Source organism: Acanthaster planci, linkage group LG16 (genome assembly GCF_054643075.1).
Source record: "Acanthaster planci isolate LZ-2023a linkage group LG16, COTS_SCS, whole genome shotgun sequence".
Taxonomy (NCBI): Eukaryota; Metazoa; Echinodermata; class Asteroidea; order Valvatida; family Acanthasteridae; genus Acanthaster; species Acanthaster planci.
The window spans coordinates 9300552-9326596 of NC_141792.1; the positions used below are offsets into that span (position 1 = coordinate 9300552).

The 26045-nt window shown below is 40.0% G+C and overlaps 1 protein-coding gene across 9 annotated transcripts; it reads left to right on the plus strand.

Annotated features, from left to right (window-relative positions):
* Window positions 1-21969, plus strand: LOC110982688 (uncharacterized). 9 transcript variants are annotated; one of them, XM_087147108.1, is made up of 5 exons: window positions 1-242; window positions 3518-3585; window positions 4168-4379; window positions 4503-9469; window positions 13435-21969. In XM_087147108.1, exons 4-5 carry the CDS (start codon window positions 9466-9468, stop codon window positions 14256-14258), a joined length of 828 nt encoding a protein of 275 aa, XP_087003234.1. In that variant the 5' UTR covers window positions 1-242; window positions 3518-3585; window positions 4168-4379; window positions 4503-9465; the 3' UTR covers window positions 14259-21969. The 9 variants fall into 9 exon arrangements, 8 of the variants coding, with proteins under 8 accessions (XP_087003234.1, XP_087003229.1, XP_087003235.1 ...); XR_015427960.1 differs by lacking the exons at window positions 4503-9469; window positions 13435-21969 and adding an exon at window positions 12017-12847; XM_087147103.1 differs by lacking the exon at window positions 4503-9469 and having other exon boundaries at window positions 3491-3585.
* The last annotated feature ends 4076 nt before the right edge of the window (window positions 21970-26045 follow it).

Genomic DNA, 26045 nt, shown 5'->3' on the forward strand with positions numbered 1-26045 from the left:
ACCATTAGTTTGTGCACTGTACATGAATGTGGCTGCTGCGGGGACTGCATGTAACGCACAATGCTAAGATGACGGCCATTTGTAGCGCCTGCCTCTTGTGTGATCCACATGAGAGTAATTTGGGTGCGGCAATCAGCGTCCTTTGGATGATATCACATCGGAATCATTCCTTGAAGGATTCCCCTTTGGTTCTTCTGAGCTACATGTAGACGGCGCATATTTGGTGCACTGAAGTTTCTGTGGTAAGAAATAACCCGTAACTCTCACCCCAGATTCAGCGTTTTTGTCTCGGTTTGCTAGTTACAATTTCCAATCTAGGCTTAGGGGTGTAGGCCTGTACGAGCAGTTTTATGTGCTTGTGCATGTGAAATGTCGCCTTTGGTTAAATGCTTGAGTCTGCTGATTTCGCCCAAACACATTTTAGCCATTTTCAACACGTATTTTTTTTGCGTTGGGGAGATAAACAGGTTTGGCCCTTGCGAAACGTATATTAATAAGCACTGTATGCTCAGTGTTGTCCGAGAGCTTGCGAAAAAAAACCTCATAAGCTTACTTGGCCAGCCGACTCCGGCAAGCTCGGTGGTCGAGTGGTTAAGACATCTGCACTAGTAAGCAGAAGGTCGTGGATTCGAGTCCCACCCGAGTAAGCTTGTGAGGTTTTTTCGCAAGCTCTCGGACAAGCACTAAGCATACAGTGCTTATTAATATACGTTGGGTAAGGGCAAAACCTGTTATATATAATAAACATTTTAGTCATGCCGTGTATGTTTCCTCTTAGTCTTCCTGGTTTTGCAACCGATGTTTTTTACTCTGATTTTTTGTTCCCATAGAAACACGTTATTTTTGTCATCCTACCGGAAACAACGACTTGGGGGAAGAAAACTTGGTCTTTGGCGTTTTGTACAGTATAAGCGTAATTTTGACATGTGAGGGGTTGGTGAGTCGTTACACGTCGTGCCAAATAACCAAGCATAAATATTCCTCTGGTGCAACTGTTACAAATTTGACTGAAAATATTGGCTTACCATTCTCACAACATATCGAATACCAGCGTAGGAGTGTCAAAAGATCTGACATTTGACGTTTCAATCCAAATACACGTAGGTCTATGCTGAATCTGTGTCGGTGGTGTGACCTATAAATAAACGACTTTTTAGTAATTAATCGACGCAGCTTGCTCTGTTCATTGTCAACGTCTCATGGCTGACAGAGCACACTGGACGAAATGCCTATTGTTAATCAGCACTCATAAAAAGAGATCAATCGTACATGGTGTAACTGCAGCTTCTCTTCTCACCATGCAAATCTTTCAAATGTTTTTAATTTCACTATCACTTTGTCAAAATGCAAAATGTTGTAAACTTAAGGTCTAGTTCTAAACATGAAAAATGTTGAATTGCTAGCTCATGTTTGTTATACACTCTCAACGTGCATAGTGTTGACCCTAAACCGGGTTGAACCAGGTTTGGATAACTTGCTGTCCCATGCCTGATTTTCATTTTAAAAAATTGGCATAGGCCTACATGTACAAAACACCTTTTATTACAACTATGGCATTTCAAATCAATCTGGTTTTGTTGTAACGGTCATTTGGACTTCGACACAGCACGCGTAGGTATGTTTTAAATTCAGCTGTATCGAGAGAACGTGTGGCGCGCGAGAACGGTGTTTTCGATTTTCACAAACTCGGTGTCAAACTGATTTGAGAGAGTTACGTTGGAAACGCTTTAAGGGCGGCTCGTGAAAAAAATGCGTTGTGGCGATAACTGGTAAAAAGTTCAGGGGATTCATAACCCTAAACAAGTTAAAAGAGCTGGGCAGATGTCGCCTACCCCTCAACATTCACTCCGACATCGTCAAAAGGTAACACGTTTTCGCGCCACGTCACTGTGATATTATCAATTTTCAGAAATCTTACATGCTATTCTCACAAATTGGCCATATTTCAGGGGCAGGTGCAAGGTCCTCACCGCCCAGCTAGGGGTTAACCAAAAGTGTTGGAAAAAGTGCTGAACTCACTTGCAGAGAGATATCATGTAACACTATCCATATTTGGAGCAGAAACTTTTCAGTTGAAAAGCATAGGCAATTAGAATTTGAAACTAAATGCAAAAGATATGTCCTACCCTCGGCGATGATTTGCTGAAAACCCAGCCTTTGCGTGTTAAACCAATTCTCAAGGTATGGTCAAATAATGATGATGGTCCTTACCCATGTATGGGTAGTGTGCCAAACGTGATGAACGCTTGGCATGATGACGATGCCGGAACCTAAAGAGGAAGTTGTTTTCACATATAATTTTCTGGGTGGATCATTTCTACAAACATGCATCTTTTCCAGAATTTACACGTTTCATGGGGCAAAATGTGTCTTCCTTTGCGAGGATGAAATGCAGGTACCTTTTCACACATTTCTTTACAAAATCCTGGATCTGTGATTAATAATATCTGACAATGATGGAAACTGTTAACTTTATTGCATCCCAAAACACTGTATGTCCAGGCCCCATGCTATATTAAATTAAGGTTGACACAATCACTCTGAATTTCTCATGCATACTCACTTGGCACTTTAATGAAATAGAGAGAACATTGTCAACATCGCTAATTTGACTTAAGTCTGGAGTCACTTGGTAACTAAAACGTTGGCGACTTTTCTTAAATACGTAGAAGCCACCTTCCCCACAAAATATAAATAAACTATTTAAAAGGCCCTGGTCCTCCTCCTTTGTAGAAAAACCCGATTTACAGCTCGAATTTTAAATTTAAGCCGGCTAACCCACACAATCAATGTAATCAAACAGAAAAAACCTATGGAAAACTTATCAAAGAAGCAAGGAACGAATAGACAACGCTCGCTGCGGTAGCACGACCATGTGCACACAGTGCGCTACGCTATGCCTAGCCAGCACACGTTACTAAGTCACTAGCCAATCAGGTACGTGCACTGCAACTCATTAATAAAATTAGACTAGCTCTAGTCCTATACACTTTCCGTCACACCTGCAATCGTTTTCAAAAAAAGTATGATGAAAAGACCTTTAATTCCTGAAAAATCGCTGAAAATTATTCCAAATATCTACAGCCTGAATTAAAAGTTGGCCATCGAAAGCTAGAATACTGAAAGTACATGTACCTGTATCCATTGTTTGAAGTGTCTGGCTCGTTACATTGTTCATACCCGCTGTGGGCGGCTGTTACTGAAAATGCTATCAACTCACACATTAAGGGTAAGAGCCGCAGCGGTATAGGCCATTTGCTTTGTACATGTAAAGCGTGTAACGGAACCCCGCTATTTTGGTGGAATCTGGCAAAATGCCAAACACGTGCTAGGGAAAGCGCGTGAGCTCTGCCGTGGCAACTTTGCAACTTTTAGTCTTCATCAAACCTACGTCAATGAACAAACCTGATGCATTGATTGTCCTAGAACAGTGACATCTTGATGGCGTCATCAAGTGATGTATCATTGATTTTTTCAATATCCATTTCAGCCAATGGACTTTGTACTCATTTTCCAGGCACCATTTTCGTAAGTTAGCGATGTTCCATCGTCATCAAACGTACAAGCACAGACCTTAAAGCAAAGGTAATACTCAAATACAGTAGTTACCTCATAATAACGTCATAAAGTGATTTATTATTAAATTTTGAATATTGTTACAGTAAAGCCCCACATCTGCTGAAGTGCAGTATACGTCCCACTGGGTTGAAACTTTGCTAAAACCAACCAAAAGTATGGAAGGGACAACGGAGGCACAGCAACAATAGGAAAGGGACTTGCGTTGCCTGGTAGTAAACAATATTAATAGCGATTGTTACATGAGATGCATTGTTATCCCGAAAATCTCTAGAGTTAGGCCTACTCTCCCAAAATGCTCCAGATAGCACTTGCTCACTCAAAAATGAAACGTGGGTATGATAGTCTTCCGATTGAAAAGGGACCCTCCGACATCACTAGAACTCTTAATTTCAGATGTAGATTTGTCAGATCATAAAGTTACATGTATAGTTTAGCCTTAAAGCCTTATGAACGCCTTTACATGGCTTGGCATGTAGCGAAGTGATGTTTGGAATTATGTGAAACATCTGCAGGGTTAACAATAAAACGATTTGTGCAGCATCCGATAATCATAAACACTCCCTTTTTCTTTGCTTTTTTCCTTCTCAGTTACTGATAAAACAATTCGCAAAGACGGTGCTGCCAAGGTATTACATCAAAGGGCATTGTACATCGCATTGACTAACACCACAGCAATATCTTGTGACATATTTCGCAACTTGTGTCTTCACAGTTGGCCAAAGGTACAGCAATGGTGAAAATTCTCAGAAAAGTACCATTTGTTTGGTGTCTCACCTGCTGCCTTTGCTTTCTCTATTCTGGTAAGTACTTAACATTTTTGTCATTTTGTTTTCTTTATTTTGTTTCGTTTTGTTTTGTTCGTTTCATTTTGTTTGGTTGTTTTGTTTAGTTTTCTTTTGTTTTCTTTTCTTTCTTTTCATTAGTAGGGGAAACATGCCGCCATGGCGCAATCTCTCTAAAACTCACCCATCGCTCCACCGTCGCCGAGCCAAGAAAGAACCTGGGTTTCTGCGCCATCTCTCTAAAACTCAGCCATCGCTTTACTGCGTCGCCAAACAAACAAAGAACCCGGGGCCCGGGGCGCAGTCTCAACACACAAACAAGACTAAGGCTGGTAGCGCAGCTACGCTGACAAACCACGCGGTCGGGAAAAAAAGAGGAAGAAAAAAATATAGTACCAAAAATAAAGAGAGACACTATACGTAATCATGGAAGTAAAAAACTGTAGAGAATGTCACAAAGAAAAAACTTTTGCAGAGTTTAGACTACAAAAGAAGACAGGGGAATTAACAGCTTACTATTTGTTGTGCTTAGATCGTCATAAACGCTGGGTAACTTGTAAACATGACAAAGATAAGCACAAATGCGAACAATGCAGACATCTACAGCCCCACGGTAAAACTAAAAAAACTGCGACGAATGAAAAAAAACAAAACTTGTTTTGTGAAAATAATAAATACAAATCCAGTTGTACAATTTGCACACCCAGAAAATGCAAACAACAAGGCGTCAATAAATATCGGTGCCAGGAGTGTCGAACATCAAAAAAAGTGGAAAATATTATAATCTTTCTTTTTAAAATACGATGTTGAGAACTATGGTGAAAAACCTCGCCATGTGGTTTAAATATACGTGTATCTCAATGACTATGTCACTCAGTACAACATCATGCTACCATAAAATCAAGGCTCACGCGTGAAGACTACATTAACGCTATACATACTGACCTGGCTCAATTTAAAAATTTAATGCAAAAAATCATTACGAATTATTACAAATTCACTCAAGACAACAACTTACAGCCATTTCCCACGGGTAGACAAGGTCGGCACGTGTACATGTACCTTAGAAAAGACTCCATTGACGTGATCAAAGCTTAACGTCACCTGAAACTTTTCAAGAAGCAGGCTTTAGGGAGGTCAGAAGGTAACTTTAGAAATTGGGAATCGTGCCTCGGTTGTTTAACACACACACCTGCGATTTTTTACCACCCACACATCAGAGGCAGAAGCAAAAGTCACGTCTCAGTTGAGGGGTTGGGTAGCATCAAGCTACAAACGCTTCTAAAGGTCCGGTTTATTAAAGAAAGACTGGATCGAGGAGACTTTGCCACGGAACGTTTCTGTTTTATAGTGAAAATGCTGTCGTGTTAACTTCTCTAGACGCGAAACAAGCGTTGAAAGAATAACGAGAAAACTGTTGCAGAAAATCAAAGAGTTTACGCAGAGAGGATCGCGTTGGGCCGTCGACGTCGTCGTTGCATGTTAGAGTAACGTGACGCGATACCAACCCTTAACAGGGAGTTCTTACTCACCAATACCCAATTACTTAAAAACTGAACAAGCCATCATAAACGTTCAAAACTAAGATCAACAATATATCCACTGGTCTTTGAGAGTGGCTTTAGGACTCTACAAACAAAAGTCAAACAACAAGCTGCAGCAAACTCAAAGTATCAAATTAGAGAAGAAAGAACATGTAGGAACGAAGAGTGAGACCAACTAAAATTCTCTAACGTTGATTTTCCTACTCCAGTGTCTTTAGTCCCTGGTGCAGAAACCCAGAATAACCTGTTGATTAACGTTGATTAACTATGAATCCAAAGACGGCCGTGTGTTTCCCTTCTACGTCTCTGAAAAACAAGACGCCCCCTTCATAATATACGCTGGTTTTAAATGTATTAAAATTTTGGAACGTGTAGAACACCCAGCGCAGAGCCCACGCAAAGCCCAGCCAACACCGTGAAAACGCAACAACATAAACCGTCTGTTTTATTTTACGTCATAGTTCGATGTGACGGTGTCGGCACGAGTCGACAGACCTACAGAGGCACAGACACTTCTACAAGATTCGCAGAGTCCCTAACGAAAGAAAAAGACAATTTTAACTGCGTTTTAGCTAACGTCAAATCATTTGCTTTATACCATAGTTCAAAACAAATTGTCGCTGAGTCCTCTGGATACCAAACCGTTCTTGTTACAAAATGGTACAGACTCGTTGGCTTACGGTCACTACCAAATTCAAGCTTGAACCGCAGCAGGGCTAGGGGGATGTAAGTGTCTTTGGGTACCACATGAATTTGTTCTCTATCAAAAGAACACTTTGGGCCGTTAGCCATGTAGTGAAGCGTTGGACCCGTCGTCACCTTTTTGCCGTTGATCGTTTAAATTTGCTCGTACGCTTTTTGATTTGGTTACGTGTTTAAAAAACTTGGTTTGGCAGCTTTGGTTGCTATCCCCGGTGTAATCGATAATGTGTTGTCTTGGTTGTTGAACGCGGCAGGTAACGCGGTGTCTTGGTTAGCCGAACACGCGTAGGCCTTGATAGTCGGGGTAGGTGATTTGGTGTTTGCTTACGTGCAAAAAGATTAAGTTTTAGAGTCAACTTTGGATTATAAAAAGGCCTTTCATCTCGTTTTTAGGGAGTTGAAAGGCTTTCTTAATTTTTTGTATTTCTTTTGCTTTAGTTCTTTTTGTGGGGTAGCATCTCTATGACTACTTTATACGTTACGAGAGCAATCCCAGTAGCGGCTAAAGCTTCAATCGTCACAGACAATCTTTCATTGTTGTGAGCTTCCAGCGAAGTTTTTTCTAGGGGTGGAATTGGAGGTAAGGGCTAGGGCGCGGTGCCCGCAAGCTCTGGTGAGGTGAACGGGTCTGGCGCGGAGCTCTCGGGGTTTGCACCGTTGCCCGCGTTTTGGCATTTTGGCGCAGTGCAACGAGTCTTGAAACTCGTTAATCGACTGTTCCAAGTCAGGTTCCGAGGATACGAGACCTTCTGCCACGGTGATAAATTGGTTTTGCGCGTCTAACCGGTGCCAACACGCTGTTTTTTGTTTAAATTTGGGCTGCCAACAACGCGTAGACGTAAGCCCTGATCGATTCGTTGAAACAAGTCACGCCTGAAAGTATGTTGCTGAGCCTCGACTTGCGCAGCACAAAGTCCTAACAGGCCAACGTGACGGCGTCTGAGTGCTCAATCTAAGACACCGGGTGACCAGACACTTTGTGCGACTTGGCTCACTCAGATCCCATGTAGGTGGTGCCGTCGTACTTTGGGTACTTGTAGGTCGTGAGCATCGTAGTTTTTCCTGGGACGGGTAGGTAGCCTGTGTTGCCTGTATCGTAGTAGTAAAAAGTGGTGCCTAGCCCGTTACTCGAAGGGGGGTGCCGTGTTTGTTTTGACGAATTGGTCAAGTCTACGTTAAAGAAGCGACAAGCATCAATACACTTACGGTGATCGTACGTATTGTTTAACGCGTTAAATACATCGTCACCAGCTATAGGCATGACGCAGTCAAACAAGATCTTTCTCACCGTGTAGTGCACGTGAAAGTTAAACAAAGCCGATATATGCAGGTTGGGGTCGCTGAGTAAGTCAAAGCCGTCGTTGCACCGCAAATTGAATTGGTTTTGATAAAAGGTTAGAAGATCTGTTGTCTTTGTTAACCACGATGACTGCAGTTGGTTCCCGTGATTTTTTACTTGATTTTTACTTTACATTTATTATAAAACGGAGAGGCGGTAGGAGTAAGGCCACGGCTCGCAGAATAACTGGCTGGCGCTAAACCTGGAAGCTATTGGACAGTTTTACTCTAGGTTAACTCCCAAGTTTGTTGGTAAGATCTTTTTTTCTTTGTCCAGCAGTTCTTTTGCTAGCGCCTTGGCACGAGTTTCAATACACCTCGCGCGCTTCGTCTCAAGTATTCTCTCATCGCAAGAATTTTTTTGAACTCGCTTACTGGCGAATTGGATTAAAGCGTATGTGCACCAAACGTACCGATAGCCACGACTTCCATTGCAATTCCTACCGGGGCAGTTAAAACACCCAAAAATCGTAGGGATGCCTACTGATGCCAAACACACGCCTATTGCTTCTATGCCGTATTCCACGGAGCCAAAAGCATTAAAGCCTTCTGGGGCTTTTTTAAGCGTGTGCTCTCGTTTGTCTCATTCTTTCAGCGGGTTATTTTTCAGATGGTGCCCCCCCGCGCAGCCGTGCCGTCTAAGTTTGTATCACACTGAATTTCAGTAGCGTTAGTTACGTTGACATACCTAGTTTCAAACAGTACTTTTGCTTTACTCTAACGGCTTTGTCCCCTCGTAGGTTATCAATGACGTCTTGCAATGTCAACATTTTTTCGGTTTTCTGTCAAGTAAAAGAATGCGTTTCTACCAGCGACCTGAGTACTTGTCCCCTCAAGATCTTACCATGTAAAACTCGATTTAACTTATATTCTTTGCAACCTGCTTCGTCTTTTGTCAACTGTATCCCCAGTTTGTCGCGATTAACCGTTTGCATAAGCTAGAAGACAATACCACACAATATACATGTACTTTACATTGATGTGTGTCCAGGTGTTTATTGATTTACTGATTCGTTCACTGTTCGGAAACGCTGGAAGAGTTGTTCCAACCGCACAATTATTTACGTGGAATCCTGACTAAATTCACTCCCCAGAAAGCAGCTACCACAGAACACACACACCCACACAAAACAACATCATATTCCACCGTGATTTCTTGTAGTCGTGGACTGATGGGGGCCTGCAGACACAGACATGGATTTTGAATAACTACATGGAGTCACAGCAGATTGAATAGAACCGAAAGTAACTCCCGACAATATGCCGAACTCTCTTAACAAAGGGAGCGCTTGGATAAAAGAACCGCCTTGGTACAGTCAACTCTGACTCACCTCAGCCGGGGTAGATTATTTTTATTTTGTTCGGTCGCTTGGCCCCAGGCCTCGAGCCTAGCTAGTCATGATTTGTCTATTGGGGACCGCCGTTCTTTGTTAGTTCTGCGATGGGGTAAAGTATTTACCGAGTTTTAGAGAGATGGCGCAGGGACCCGGATTCTTCGTTGTCTCGGCGACGGTGGAGCGATGGGTGAGTTGTATAGAGATGGCGCCGTGGCGGCATGTTTCCCTTACTTCTTTTGGTTTGGTTTGTTTTTTCTTCTCAGGTACATCTGTAAATCATGTTAGTGTTTGGCCACAGAATTGCAGAATCCCTATTCTTCATGCCCTTTTGGTCCTTTTTCTTACCATTGAGCCTTCCCTAGCTCTGTGCTTTGAGAAAGGCACACCATTTATGTCGTTTCTACAACATGTTCCATGTAACATGTTTTTTCTTTCGAATTACGTTAGAGATATTCTCTTTGCTCTCAAAGTCTCCCTCCCTTCTTCCGGTGCCCTTTTCTGTACACAGAGCAAATCCTTTTTCAATTTTGTATGTTCATCAAAGTTGCATGAATGAAAGAACACAGAGATGTTTCTAAAGCAATGTGGTGGTAATGATTTCATCATTCGTCACGTGACACAGCTTTGTAGTTTAATCCTTTATATCAAGAACTATGGATCAAACCAACAAAAAACGTTATATGTTTGAATTTATCTTCAGAACGAATTTTTTAATCAGTAATCTTTATGCACTAGGATAGCCCAAGTGAGTGTTTGGGATTTTCAACATTCTATGATGTCATGATGACGTCATCCAAAAGTGTTACTTTTATCACACAGAATAGTCAAGCCTCGGTTGACATATAAAAATTGGTGGGTACGTAGGTCGAGTTTGTTCTGAGGATGACTTAACATACAATCACATCACGATACCACTTGGCCAAACTATTTGGTAGAAATCCAATCAGTAAGGTATGCTCCATATTATTAAATCCGTCAAAAAGCAAGCATGTGGCCCTCTGAGTGACGAAGGAAATGCTTGATTTAGGACGTAAACGTGAAGCAATGAGAGCTAAAGCCTGAAAATCTTCCAATATCAAAGATTGGCAAGTGGCTAGACAGCTACGAAATAAAACCAATAAATTGGCAAAATTTCTCAAACGAGATTATTTTGAGCATGAGATAAATCATTGCCAACGCAATTCCAAGAGATTATGGTCACTAGCTAAAGATGCCAGTTCTATGAAAAATAAGACAATTATCACATCCTACTCATTTCGACTCCCCTGAACTGAGAACTTCATTCTTTCTTTATCCAAATTGGTGCGTAATTTCAAAGGCGTTTCAGGATGACAATATATGTAATAATGATATTCACTCACCTCAAAGAATATTTGATAATGTATCACATTCTCGCCTGTTACGGTGGCCTTCGTTGAAACTTATATTAGGCAGATGGATCCAAAATTCTTGAAGGGGCCGTCAATAATCAACTGCGGAGTTTCTTCACGACAAATGATTTGTTCGCAGACAAACAATCGGGATTTAGATCACACCATTCCACTCAAACCACAGCTCTGGATGTCTATGATTTCATTCTGCGTAATATGGATGGCGTTAATGTGACAGGTGGCATTATTTTCCTTGATTTCAAAAAAGCATTTGATACAGTTGATCATAAGATTCTTTTGTCGAAACTAGAAAGTATTGGCGTCATGGGACTTGAACTTGAATGGTTTTAATCATACCTGAGTGGTCGAATGCAAGTCACACAAATTGATAATGTTTCTTCGAATCGTGCCAACGTTACAGTCGGTGTCCCGCAGGGGTCAATCTTTGGACCGTTGTTTTTACATTTTTTTTAATTAATTCTCTCCCAAAAAGCATAGATATTTCTTGTTCCAAAATAAATATGTATGCAGATGACACTGTTATGCTGTTTGGCGGAACATCCTCCACGATCATCCGAGATATGGAAGCTGGCCTGGAACAAGTGAGCTTTTGGCTACAAAATCACAAGTTAACGTTGAATGTGGACAAAACAAAGTTTATGATATTCGGTACATGATCGATTTCGCTGGAAGATGAAAATATTGAACACGTTAGGGAATATCTCGGCGTCGTATTGGACGAAAATATGTCGTGGCCTTACGTAAACTACATTGCTCAGACAATCTCCCAAATGTTCTCCAACATTCCCGCCTCCACTTTTAAAGTCTTAAGTACTGCTATGGTTCTGCCATTATGCGATTATTGTAGCGAAAACTGACAAGCTGGTAAATTTATACAATCGCCTAGCAAGCTTGATTTTTAGATGCTAATCCCAGATCACACATTGCAGAAATGTATGAGGCTCTGTCGTGGTTGACACTTCCCCAACGCTGGCATAATCGTAGAATGTGTGAGGTATAGAAGTGTGTTAAAGGATTGACCCCCAAATACTTGTCTCGTCTTAACGCACCTGTGCATAAGGTCGTTATCTAATGGCTCTCATAGTATCTCATTTACACGTAAGTCTAACGCAGGAAAATGAACCTTACAGTATTTAGGGATATTGGGATGGAACCAACCAACAACTTCTCCAAGACAGGTCGAGACACTTTCTATTTTTAAATCACTTTTAACTTAACACCGAATATATATGTGTTTATTTATGTTCGTATCAAACTTATTATTAGTTATATTCTATTAAATTTTAACAGTTTTTATGTTCAAATGACACTGTTATGTTTTTCTTTTCCCACGGTTGCTGCAGCTGCTCTTTTGGAGAGACCGTATCATTTCAGAGCCTTCAGTCCTTCCTAAAGGCATTTAAATACTTCAGTGGTTGTCCCCTAGTCTCTACGGCTCGTAAGACCCGCAAAAAGTGCACCACAGTAGCGAGTGGGGCCTCATTTCCCTATACCCAGCAAGAAATGAGACCGAGGGTTACCCCCCCCCAACATGTCCAATCCCTATACACATTCCAGACTATTGTTACTTAACATATCCCCCAAGATGTCTGAAAGGAATTCCCCAGATTCCTGCAAGACAATGACCAACACAAAGCAGGGGGGGTTCTCTCCGTCTCATACCTTGCTGCATATGTATTTCCAAGGCTATTCTGATTTGAGGTGGGGAGGGGGATCGCCACGTGCCAGCCAAGCCACGATAACCCCCCCCCACCGAAATAATACTTCAAAGACAGCCGCAACGTCCTCTGACAAGTTTCTGACAGCTGTCACTGACAAAAAGCATTCCACTGCCTGGCCCAGCCGCGGTCTTTGTAAATAACCCACGGTGTAAACACAAGGGGCCACTTAACACCCAGTTCTATGGGATTTGGTTGGGGACCGGCTGGAATTTTTTTTCTGGATAGGGGAGGCCCTGGCTTTAAAGTGACTAAATCAGGTTTTTCAACATGAACAGGGGTAGGATATGATAAATGGTTTTGGCATTTGGACAAAAAAATTCACACCCGAATTAGCTCCAGTGGCCTCTCCAGGAGAGGCCGTTCCCTCTATCCAGAGTTTTAACCTTATTTTATGGATCAATTTTAGTGAGCATATTTTTGTCGTATTTTTTGTTGATTTTGTTTTTATATATATATATATATATATATATATATATATATATATATATATATATATATATATATATATATATATATATATATATATATATATATATATATATATATATATATATATATATATATATATATATATATATATATATATATATATATATATATATATATATATATATAAACAGGGCCCTAAGGAAAAGCAGGTCTTTTCATAACTGATGAGGCTACCCTGTATGGAATGGAACACAGGGCTAGAGTTCAAGTATACATTGCAACTATAAGGCAAAAGGTGCTACTGTTCATTCAACCAAACAAGGCTATATTTCGATACAATTAGGATTGTAAATTAGGAATGTAAACCATTCTCCCAAACAGCTCTAGCTATATGGGAGTTTAACGTCTTCTAAAGGAGTTCAACGCCTTCAATTCGTTGATGTTTGTTATCACAATATTAATCAGTTGGGAAGCTTTAGTTCGGTGCAGCCAATATCCATGCGTTGCAGCCGTATGGGTTGTGATGTGATCTATATACAAGTAAGATAATAAGGCTCAGAACATTGATGAATCAACGTGTAATCCTTCGTATTCTATCGTGTCAATTTCAGCCTATCAACTATCTGCTTGGATGTTTATTTCGGCGCTAGTTCCAGGCTCAACGCCCCGCGCAAACCTGACCGACGGGCTGGATGGAGTAAAAGGGCCTATCGTCCTGACCACAACGAACGCAGGATTCTTAGAAATGACCGAAAATATGCTGGAAAGCATCAAGAGAACAGGTTCTACCCCAAATGTAATAGTCATCGCCGAAGACGACCTTTGTTATGACTATTTGTTTAACAGGACGAAGCTGTACCAGGGCGTCAAAGTGCTAAAGACCAATTCGGGACAGACCACCTCTAAAAAACTTCAGGTAGGCTCGAAGATATACAACCAATTTGTAAACAAGCGTGCTCGGTACATTCTGCATTTTCTCCAGGCAGGCTTTGAAGTGCTGTTTGTAGACGTCGATACCTTCTGGGTTAAAGATCCTTTCAAAGACATTGCGGGTGACTTTGATATTGCCATGCACAACGAGGTTGATCCCCCCAGAAAACCCGTATTTTGCGATGGTTTTGCTTATTATCGACCAACAATAAACACGCTTCCTGTGGTTAGAGAATGGGTGCACTTGTTGGAAACAACAGATCGAAAAAACCCCGACCAAAAGGTTTTGAATCGACTGATCAATAGAGAAATAGAGAGGGAAGTCCCCAGGTTACTAATGAAGACGCTCGATCCTGCTAAGTACCCGGACGGACGACTGTATTATCGCATTCCTGGCTGGAGAGAGAAACACTTTAACGAAACAGTTGTTATGCATTTTAGCTACCTTCATGGCTATGACGATAAAGTACAGAAATTAAAGGAACTTGGTTGGTGGTTAGTTTAAAAGGTAATTTGGAAGGGGAGACTAAATCGTCACCTTATGAGTACGTACTCGATGTTTTTCAGGCCCATTATGTTCTCCCATCAACAGTTCCCGGCATCCCTCTGTTACTCACTATTACCCCTATCAGGCATGTTTCCAATTCATCCTAATTGACATATTATGTAGATGTAAGCTAAACCATTTTTTTTCTGTGGCCAATTTCGGAGCATAAGGACATTGGAACCAGTGGAACCCTTTGGGAAACATAGGTACAACCTTTTAGGGGAACATATTACACACAGGGACCTGGCAAGAGCATAATGTAACAATGGATAATATTATTGAAAAATAACTTATATTCGCCTCCCCTTCAGTAAGTTAATTCGTTTTGAATTGCTGATTGAATTTTAATTGGACAGTACTACCAATAATGGCTTAAGTCACATCAAAGTACATTGTCCCAACCGTTGTTATTTAGTCGTGGTTGGGTTTATGTGCTTTATATTTGCTAAAAACTGTACCTGAAAAGTCATAGTTATGTTATTTCTGTGAATGTGTGACAGCAGCACTTGGGATTAAGAATACATTTTTAATCATCATGCAGAGCTGGCTTTTTCCTTACCTTCAACTTTGCCAGTACATGTAGGTCAATTGACCTAACAAACCTCACACAAGCACTTTCTTCAGCATTACCAAGCATTGACCCTGATGTAATGCTAAATTACATGTCAAATAAACATCACTTCACCGAAGCATTGCGTTGTACAAGGGGACAGAAAACTGCTTTCCCTCTTCCGCAAAATTAATGAGGCACGATTGAATTTCAGAAAGGCAACGTCTTTTGAGGACATAAATGGGGTGAGTCGGGAGTATGGGCTGGGCAGAGGGGTAAACCCCATGCAAGCCTATTCCTGATGATGGGAATTTCCTTGGACGGGCTGCATTTTTGGCATACACTGTTGGAGTATCGCACTGGCTCACTGCCGAAACCTATGACCCAAATCTGCCTGCATGTTTATTCACCCCCTAGGTTTCACATCCGACAATCCCTTCACCTCAACCTCAACGTATATTTAGTTGGGCACTCTTGTTACAGATTTGCGTCATTTCTGTAATATGCATTTACATCTGGGAACCATGCAAAAGAGGTGGCCTTATGTCGTGTGCACACTACAGGCTGAAAATGTTTTTAAATAAAAAAGTGGGAGGGGGGCAGTGTATTTTAAGTATTGGTAGCGGCCAGCGGTACAATGTACGTACGCATGCAGTGGCGATGGACATCGCGCTTTATACGCACATTGTCACAATGTGTTCTGAAATATATTAAATTTATTATTCTTTGACTCACATATACCTCGCACTGTGTTTGAATCCCCCTCTTTAGCAATGAGGTTGACCCAGGGAGTATCTGAGTTTATCTTTCACATGGAAATCAGCATTAGGCAAATTAGGTTTTGCTTCAGTGATTTTGTTTAACACTGAGATGCCATGTGCATCCCCCAAGTCACTGCCTTACTAGCTTGCACTGTGAGCAGTCACCTCCTGTGTGGAGTGTACTTTACATTGGTACTGTGTGTACCAGGGAGTGGCCCATGATTTAAGCCAGTATACCATAACTGGCTCCCCCCGTGGGTACTACATGAGGCTGGGTTGTTTGTCCTTAGTGGACCACCATTTAAAGCTTAAAATAATCCTGAGTGGATTTGGTGTGAGGTGGACGACGAGTCTACTCCTGAGTAGGGAGAGTCCGCCGTGTACAGTTGTACACAAAGCTGAGTCCTGTGTGGACTGGTGAGTTGGGGCCCGCTGCCTACGAGTACCTACCAGTCGTGTACCTACCTCAGGCGTGTCAGGCCGACGGTAGCTGGGGAGACCAGAGAGACTACTTACCGGGGAATCTGCTGCAGAGCCAGGCCATATCTTCCCTACAGTAGTGGCCGTGGAACAACCGCCAAGTCCCTGTTGAACTCGGACGCTTGTCTGCTGCTGAGCATATTCCTATGCAGTGGTGGGCTAATCCCTGAAACCTGGTACCGGTACCGTAGAATTACAATATCTTGGCCCCTTTAGACAGCAGTTGTATATATATATATTTATTTATTTATTTATTCTCTTGTTGATCTTACTTTTGGGATAATAAATTTACGGAATAATTGGCCTGTTTGGGATAAGATAGATTTGGTACTTAATTAAATTAAGAGTTTATTTTCTGAACACAATTTTCGCCCTCCTGAGTTTTTCCTTACTAAGTCCACACGTCTCTCAACCTTTACCGCTGCAGTCCTCCATGGGAAAGACGGACCCATGTTGTGACACACATCATTTCCAGAAAAAACGTGAGGGAAAAAACTCAGGGAAAGTGCTCCTTTTTCTTACCATGTGAGTCCCTTCCAGCTGGATATTTTGATGATGATTTCCCAGTAGTGTTCCATAGTAATTTTTCAACCTCCATGGCTTTGGTTGACTTGACCAACAAAATCATTGTCTTGAAGATAATTGGTATACTGTGGGTATTTTCTTAAGATTTATCAAAGGCGGTCGATATTGGCTTTTGAGTGGCGTTAGAGTGGTTCTGTTGTTATTTACCCGTCTTCAGTCATCTTATAGTAATTATACTTCCTGTTTGTAAGATATATTAAGTCCCACAAGGCTGAGCACTGAGCCTTCTCTTGTTTATAATATTATTTACTGCTGTAACTGGTCGAACTTGTTCCCATTTTTTGTTTCTGATGATGACATGCCTTATGCTCCAACAGGGGCCTTCTTACATTATTTCATGATATTAATATTCATTAACCTGATGTTTGCGACTGGTTTATGGCTAGTTGATTGTCAATTTACTATAAAAATGCATCTGTTTGACTCCCTCTAACGGGAACAAACATGTGAATACAATGAACCTATATCCTTGGGTGGATTTAACTAAAATTCCTTGGACTTCCAATTGTCAATCAGCTAACTTAGAAACCACAGAACGCTGTTTGTAACAAAACCTCCTAATCTAAAAGGGATTATTGGCTGTTTAAGATCAGTTCTCTCGATTGATACTTAGGCTATTCATTATTCTCTAATTGTATCTTACAGTTCTTATCAATTTAAAACTATATTTTTGGATGGTGACCTTTCCATCTTCAGGCTAATCGTCAGGGATCCCCATTTAGATAACAGTCGTTACAGAAATGATAAAGCCAAAACAAATTAAATCACTTATTTAAAAACAAAAGAAAAAGTGGAATTACTAAATTATACGGTACGTAAGACATCCTTTAAAGACAGTTTATTACGAAAGTATCGTAATGAATCAGGCCCTAATAAATTAGTCTTAGGTTTCTAATCAGGAGCTGGATTCAAAAGTGGTGCAGCGACGCGGTTTTTTGTTCACCATCACCTGTTTTTCAGGAAATGATGTACATATAACGGGTGATCTCCATCTCGACTGCATCTATACACGTAACGCTGGCCGCTACCGACACTAAAATACGGTAGACTGGGCCCCGCACGTTTGAACTGTTTAAAAGCATTTTAAGCTTGTACATGTACACAGGACTTGAGATCACCTCGTTTGTCTGAATCCAGATCTAAGTGAATAATACAGAAATGACATCACCTGAAAAAGAGTGTCCGACTGAACGTATGGGCAACCAAAGAAAATCCTTTACTGTACATATTACACAACCGTGCTCCACCAAAAACGCTTTGAACTTACGCAGTAGCAGGATTCCAGTCGATCAAGCAAGTTTGGCAGCCTTTGGACATCGTTTTATACCAAATATTTTTTTTATTTTGATGACACACAGGTCTTCGGTCGACGTGCAAACTGACCAGAAACCGGAGACTTTTTATATTGGCTTTTGGGCAGTTAAAATAAACAAGAAACTGCAATATTGTAATAGATTATTGGCACAAAACGGCTTTCCTTGAAATTTAAGCCATTTAAATAAATGAAATTACAAACGAAGGTTTTCCATTCTTTTAAGTGGTTATAATGAAGCAAGTACGGCTCTTCGGTTAAAATCTATATTTTCCTCCCCGCCGGTCAACCGAATTTTCATCAACAACTTTTCATTTATAAGCATCCTGTTAATGACGTTTCTGCCCTTTTTGTCAGCATGTTCACCAGTACGCGCTACCAAGTTGCAATACGAGGTCTTCTTCTCTTCTGTACATTTCAAAGCGAAGAACACTTTTCGTAAAGTGTATCTACAATGATTTTTTTCTCAGACTGTATTTTCTCCAATTTTGTATTCTTTTTCAAAACCCATTTACTTTCCTATTTGGTAAAATTCATTCCAAAGTGCTCTTCTTTCAAGACATAATTAAAATTTTCTATGCTTTCCTTCACAACTGGGATAATGTTGCTGTGGTGTCATCCACAGAAGACATTTTTAATTGCATATATTTTTCTGTTCAAACTATGAACCCAGAATTGTGTTACGGAAAACATTCTGAAAAGGAATTGATGCTTGCTAATCCGTAGGCACACAAAGGAGAGACAATTCCTGCAAAATCTATAAAAGTGGACTTCTGTTTTATGTACAGGCCAAATGTAACAACTAGGCTTTTGAGTCCTTAAATATGACATACATGTATGTCATATGGACACGATGACTTCACGGATTATTCTCCAACTACAAACAGAATCACGCACTGTCACCATGTTTGACTTTTGGTATAGATTTTGAACGGCTAGTTTAAATCAAAGCGAAGTTTCTTTGCCTCATCTGAGTAAATTAACGTTTCTGTTTGAAATTCAAGAAGACCACCAATACCTACTCAGTGCTACAAATTTGGAAGTTAGGGGCAAATTGTTGAATCGGGCTGGTCACATAGAGAAGGCTCCCTTCCATGTTTGTTGGAATAGGGAATTTATTTACCAGTTTCCTTAAATAGGGAAACAGGTGTTTTATTGTGGTTTTATAGGGAAGATTAGCATTAAAATAACAGGTACCTCGTACCGGTATATGATTTCCCCTACCAGTCTCAACACAGCCAGTTTCATTTTTATACTGGATCCTATTAGGATACACCAATTGGCGCCCTATACCATTCTCCGTACCGCCTGTTTCATTACACATGTAAATAGAATTCTATCATGTATAAATGTATAACAAAACAGGCTGTGTTGAGACAGGTATTGGGCGCCTATTGTCATAGGATAGAAGGATCCTGTATACATTAACACGTATGATGAAATGGCTGTGTTGAAAATGGTACTGGGCGCTTATCGATGTATCTTTGTAGCACTATTCAAATGCTATTTTTGTACAGGGACTTTGAAAGATACATCTCGTTATGGGGTGTTTCAAGTTTTTGTATTTAAGAAATTGTATTTTTCTTATTTTGGGAGAATTTCCCTGATTGTCCCACAGAAAAGTTACTTAGTTGCACTGAAATTTCTTTTTGGGGATCTGTTGTAATATTGCACCATGAATGTAGCATATTTTAAAACATTCCGTTGGCCTTTCTATTTTTATGGAGAAAAAACAAATTACTATTTCAAGAAACTATTATAGCTGATTTTTCATCTTCAAACAGTAACTTACAGTAGAAGTATATTTTCAGTTATGAAAATGTAAATAAAACTATTTCAATTGTCATTCAAAAGAAAAGAGTCATTTTTAGATAAACCTTTCTCTAAGAATTTTTTTTTTTTGGTTGGTGCAGTTCCTTGCTTTTATATATCACAATTGCACGTTTGAAGAAGAAAGTAATTAATGAGAATTTGAATGGCGAAAGTGATGAGAAACGGCACATTAACAACATTAAGAAACCAGCATAATATTCAGAATTAAGTTGAAAAAAATAAGAAAATCTATTTTCCAATTTTGCAAAAGTATTTCCAAAGCTGATATGTAATTTTTGTTCAGAAATGTAAATGTTGCTACAATGAAATATATGTTCCAATTTGTCAGACGATGTAGTTCTGCTGTTGTAAAGCGTTGTATAATGAAAACACTGCAATGCTCAACTTGTCCTGAGTTGGGTTCTATTGCTGTAAACGTCTTTTACAAAGGAGATAGGATTAATTTGTTGGTTCAGTACAAGAGGATTATAGTGGTAGGACAATGGCGAAACAATGTAACTTGACCTTTGGCTTTTTTGAGATCCTGGGTAACTGAGGGATACTGTTTCCATTGAGCAAGATTGAAATCTCGCAGAGTACTGTAACGAAAAGCCTTTTTGGTGTCTAATTAGAATACATTTTGTGTGTTTGCTCATGGCTCATGGCGTGCTGAGAATTTGGCTTGTTCTTTTCTTAACCAGGACTCTTTTGTTAAGTTGGATAGGCTTGAGCTGAACTCAGTGTGCAGTCTTTAGATCAGTCATTTACATTTGAATTATCTTGTATCACCAGAGAATGGAGGGCACTCCCTTACATTCCTTCTTTTGAAAATTGGGTTGGGCACTCTGTATAAAAACTAGAGCCCACTATTGCCTGTCGAAGATTTGCGACTGCCGGTGTGCTGGCAAAGGCAACATGCTGTTTGATTTGTTTCTGTTGCATGTACATGCATGAATGCCACTTCTGAAACATGTGGATATCCTGGCAAATTCTGTAAGTTTATTTTCTATCTTCATGCATTTGTGCCCCATGCCTCATCTCAGCCGTGCCTGTAGCTCCTGTAGTTCTGTTATTTTTGTATAAATTACTGCTTTTGCTGTATAATTGTAGATGCAGTAAGGAGTACTGATCAAACTGTTTAAAGATGGCACTTGATTCGGTTACTTGCTGGCTAGAGCCACAAGCCAATTAGATTGTGAATTACAGCCGAGAAACTTGTTGGGCTGATTCAACGATTTGAATCCATGCTGTCAAATTGTAAATATTTGAAATGATGCAATTATTTTTGTTCATTAACTAAATGCCAGAGACCAGTTAGCCAATGGCGAATTTAAAAATAGTTCTTTTCTGTTTAGTTGATTTGTTTGTGTGTGTGTGTTCCCCTACTGGTGGAGTCCTAATTAAAGGGATTTAGTTACAGTACTTATCCAACAGGGGGCGACTCCAACCCCCCTACAGATTTTTCTCAAACAAAGAATACTTCACGGGAAAGAGTAATTGGTATATTTATTTATCAAATATTAGCACCTAACCCTCAGAAAACAAAACCATGAAATATAAGCAAGGATGTGAGGACCGCGAGTAAGGCTTTTGATGTTTTTTCTCCTTCAACATCATGTTGAACGAGGCAGCCCGAATCCGGATTCACTTTTGAATTCCCCCCCCCAACACACACACACACATACCAAATGTTGCACACCAAGTAATATCAAACGTAGCTGCAGCTGTACTGCCACAATATTTATAATTTTACGGAGAATGTATTTGCTGGTATTCAATGCAACAGTTGTGTAGATGCACTGCAATTCAAAGACCTCTTTTTTTTCTAAATGTGGTCTCAAGTCATCATAAAGTTGATTTTGGCTAATTATGATTTATACAACATAGCAGCAAAAAGTGTTTTGATTACGTTTGTACACACTTAAAGCTATATAATTTTCCATATCGACAAATTTTAAAGTTGGGATTACTCTGTTTGTTTATGAATCGTACATCAGACAGTTTCAAACTATGACCGAAATATACTTGTGAAGAGCTGATAAATAAAGTAAAATGATACTGATCCTTCCCCTCCCCTTTGGGAATTTTCGAAAATGGCAGAATACATTTTGAAAAGCTATTTTGGGGAGACCAAAAAGTAAAACAATTCGGTTGGTGGATTTCGTTTTGTTAGACATATTGCCTGCAGAATCGATCTTCTTTCAAAAAGGTGCTTAATCTTTTTTTGAAAATAAAGCTTTGATTTAAATTGCGGTAGCTCACATTATCGACAGGCTCTCAACCCTTTAAGATTTGTGACGAACAAAAGTTAAAAGGCTTACTGTACCATCTTTAAGGGACTTTAACGAATGTTTGTGAACAAGATTATTAGCTGATTACTTTACAAGATGTCCATTGTAAATGGGAGACAGAATGCATATTTCAACTTATTTAGGCCTACTGATACTCAGGGTAAATGACGTAAACTCTATTAAAAAAAATAAGTATTGAATAAAAAGGACTCCTGAACCCCAGTAGTAACGAAATCAAACCGTCCAGTCAGATTTCTTTCCTCCTGTGTTTTGGGTTCTGCTGTTCCATAAACGTTTTAACCTGTAAGCTACAGTCATCGATATAAAGTAATACATAAACACATGTGCAGCAAAGTTGGGGGGGTAGCATTTCCCAGGCGGACAGAATTATGGGGGGTGGGCACTTTTACCTCGATAATTTGGCCTCCAGGCACTTTCACCAGAAGACAATTGCGTGTATTCGTCTTTTGCACAAGGATAGGTTTTCTCCAGGCCACCGTACCAGCAGAGGTCACCTCTCGGAAACTCGCTTTGTTGAAATCAAATTGCCATAGCGCGGACAAAAAATTGTATGCACAATGGTAACTGATGACTTGTCTTCCAAAGAATTGTGAGTGGAATTCGGACGTGGTAACCCCAATGTCGACAGTTTGTGACGCCAAATCAAACTCTTTCCTCCAAAACCTCCTCCAGTTGTCCAAATGGTGACGATGACTATTTGATGCACTGATATTCCAGGTAAGAACCATACAAGATAATTACCTGAAGCATTTCACTGATTGCCAAGTTACACCTATTCGATATAGGCCTGCGAATATATCTGCTCACGTTAACTTTCCCTTTTTGCTAAGCGCTGCAGTTTGCTGAGCGTTCCTGTTGTTTGTATTTCTTTTTTTTTCTTTTTGTTGTTTGGAGCATTTGTTGTCTTATACCCTGCAGCTTTCATATTTCTTTGCAAACTGTTTCTATCGAATTATTAGAAAGCATCGACTTCGGGAAGAAAAAACAAGCCTCGCGGGGCATTATGTTTGCAAATTAAGTTTAAGGGTTTGAAACCTTTAAGGGTTAGTGGGTTACGATACATTGTCGCCATGGTAAAATACACTTATATTCTCTGCTCAAACGGTAATAAGTTTGAAACAGACTTGGACAACCACTCTTAAAAATATGTGGCGAATTACTGATGCAGGGTTTCGAAATATCTGCCATTTCAATCTGGAAGTCAAGAACTGCATATTAATCAACCCTTCAACACTTTACAATTAATTCCTTTTCAAGGGTCAGCGGCGAAACATTACTTGAGCAAGTCCTAAGCATCTATCTGAAATTGCTATTGTCAACTCAATAAACTGGGAAGTGCATCATTCTATTTGCTATATTAACCTGTCCCGACTACCCAAAAAGAAAACAAACAAAACCAATGCCGTTTACAAGGTCCCTCCTGGCATCAGTTTAAATTCTACTTGTGAGAAGTCGATTTGTGAAGGATGGAATTTCTGAAATGTAAATGTAAAAAAATCAACCTTTTGCCCTCCATTGACGAGACGATTTCAATTACACGTAATACCTGAAATAAGGTTTTTACAACACCCAATAAGAGACAAGCAAAAGACAACGAAAAAAAATCTCCCTTGTTTCTTACTTTTGCCGATTTATATCTGTTTGGAGTTGGCAAAAGATATTAAAACGGTAAAAATCCACTGCAAACTACAAACTGGTGGGTGCCTTATCTACTGCCTGTGCTTTATGTATGTTGGTGAGTACTGTATCAAGACTCGTATTTTTTTTTGGGGGGGGGGTTCATGCAGTTTCATCTTTCAACCAAATTAGTGTTTGGCTACAGCAGTGCAAAGACCCCTAAAGTCTGTTCATCAACTTTTTTGTTGCGTAGTTCTATTATTAGGTCTTACTTGGCTCTTTGCTTTTCTCCGACTGTTTTGCTGTTGTTCATACGACCCCCCTCCCAAAAAAAAGTGTTGGCTTTTGGTTTTTAAAGACAAACACGAAATGGCGGCTTTTCATTTCTTATTTTGAATGACAGCAATTTGTAAGTTCACAAATTGCTGCACTGATTCCCCAAAACCCCTAAACATGGTTAAATTTTCTGTTGAAATGGAAATGAGGAAAATGCGAGAGACCTATTTAAAATGATGATGATTTCCCCTTAAAAAGAGAGGGGAATCACAAACGTCGATTTGGGTTCAATCCACTAGGTGCGAAGGTACAGCGTGCAGACAGCCATAAGTTGACCCGCTGCAGCACATGCATGCCCGACAACAGTCATACATAAAATAGCACACTATCGCTCAGCAACCATTTAAAGGTAGTTCTGATGCAAAGCTTCCAATACTAATAGTTTTTGAAGATGTACTGGAAGTCATGTAAAATGTTATTTGATAATATTTCTGGTCTTAAGAGCGGACCGTATAATTCCAAGGAACTTTGTGTTGTGATTCTCGATGAGTAATTTATGCAACTCAAAGCTATCCATTCCTGCGAAAATCAATAGAAACATTAATCCAATCACCTCAAACAATTGCAATTTTGCTATTACCTTGTAAACATGCTTAAAAGATAAGCAATATGTCCAGTTGAATGTTAAGCTGTTAAATACGAACAAAGAATCAGTTTTATAAATAGTACATAATCTGAAGTAAACTGTGGCTAAAATTTAAACAAGCAACATGTTTAAAATGCAATGCGGTATCTTTACACGAGTTGTAACTATGCGTGCAAACACCCTCTAAGAGCAAACGACATTGCCTCTAGTTTCCTTTAGTTTCCATTTTTTTTAAAAAGGGTATTTTCTGTCAGTCTCCGGCAGCTAACAACTCTGAAAACTTCGCCTACGATCGAACACTTCTGCCTCTGTTTTGGGGGAAAGTATTTGTAATCTTGGGGTCGAACTAAACGTTTTAGATATCCTTTATAGGTAGCTATGTAATACCAATAACATCAGGTAACCACACACCATTCACTGAAATTTCTTACCTATGCATGCGATATACCCTAATGCCTACACTATATGCACCGTTTGTTATGAATCTTCTGGTAATATAAAAAGATTATTTTCAACATGTGGCGTAGCACGCTAAAGCACTGTATGTATTGGCTTACTACAGTGACCTTGTGCGGCCTGAAATTAACAATAGCTATTGAAAGTCCTTTGTGGGCAACATTACAATGTGGGGGTTTGTCCATTTAGCTCGGAGGTAGGCAACTAAAAACAGCTCAGAAAACTCCACTTTCACAAATGGGGGTTAGCAGACAAGAACCACTCAACGCACTTTCTCGGTCTGGTTAACAAAATAATGTGGACGGTCTGTTTTCAAATCTCGGTGAGATACCTACTGGTCTTCGTGAAATTATGGTTGGAAACAAGTTGTGAATGGTGGGCCCATACTACTAGATGTACACCATGTGATCTGCCTACCAATATGACTTAAAAGCCCATTTCAACGATGCAAGTTTGTTTTGCTCGAGCATTAGAAAGATCAAATCTAGTGTCTTGTATTGATGCATGCCTCACTAAGTTTGACATCCTGATGAAAATTGATTTGATTCAGGAAAAAAATATGTGGAGGCGTTCTGTTGCTTTCTGGTATTGTATAAAGGCTCTAGCGACTTGTACTACATTTCCACCAAGTGGCTCACAAATTTCATGCCCTAAATGTCTACAGTGCACGAGCATTCAGTTAATCTTTGAGCGTAATCACACTTTTTTATGAATGGCAAAGCAATATGTTCAAAATCACTTCGAACAGTGCCTTCTCTATAGGTGTTGGTCGTTCAAGAACTCTCTAGCGTGAGCCTTTTCGCCGCTGATCCAGCAACACCCAGGTAAGAACGTTTTGCTCCAAAATTCCTCACTCTTTGTTCCTTTTTCTGTTAGGAACCCTCACAGGGCTTATAATCATAGTACACAAGGATAATGGAATTTTAATTCATTTTTGA

Coding starts and splice junctions, on each gene's coding strand:
- LOC110982688 (XM_087147103.1), top strand. CDS start 4,310: ATGGTGAAAATTCTCAGAAAAGTACCATTTGTTTGGTGTCTCACCTGC. Junction 4,380..13,434: donor CCTTTGCTTTCTCTATTCTG/GTAAGTACTTAA, acceptor TGTCAATTTCAG/CCTATCAACTATCTGCTTGG.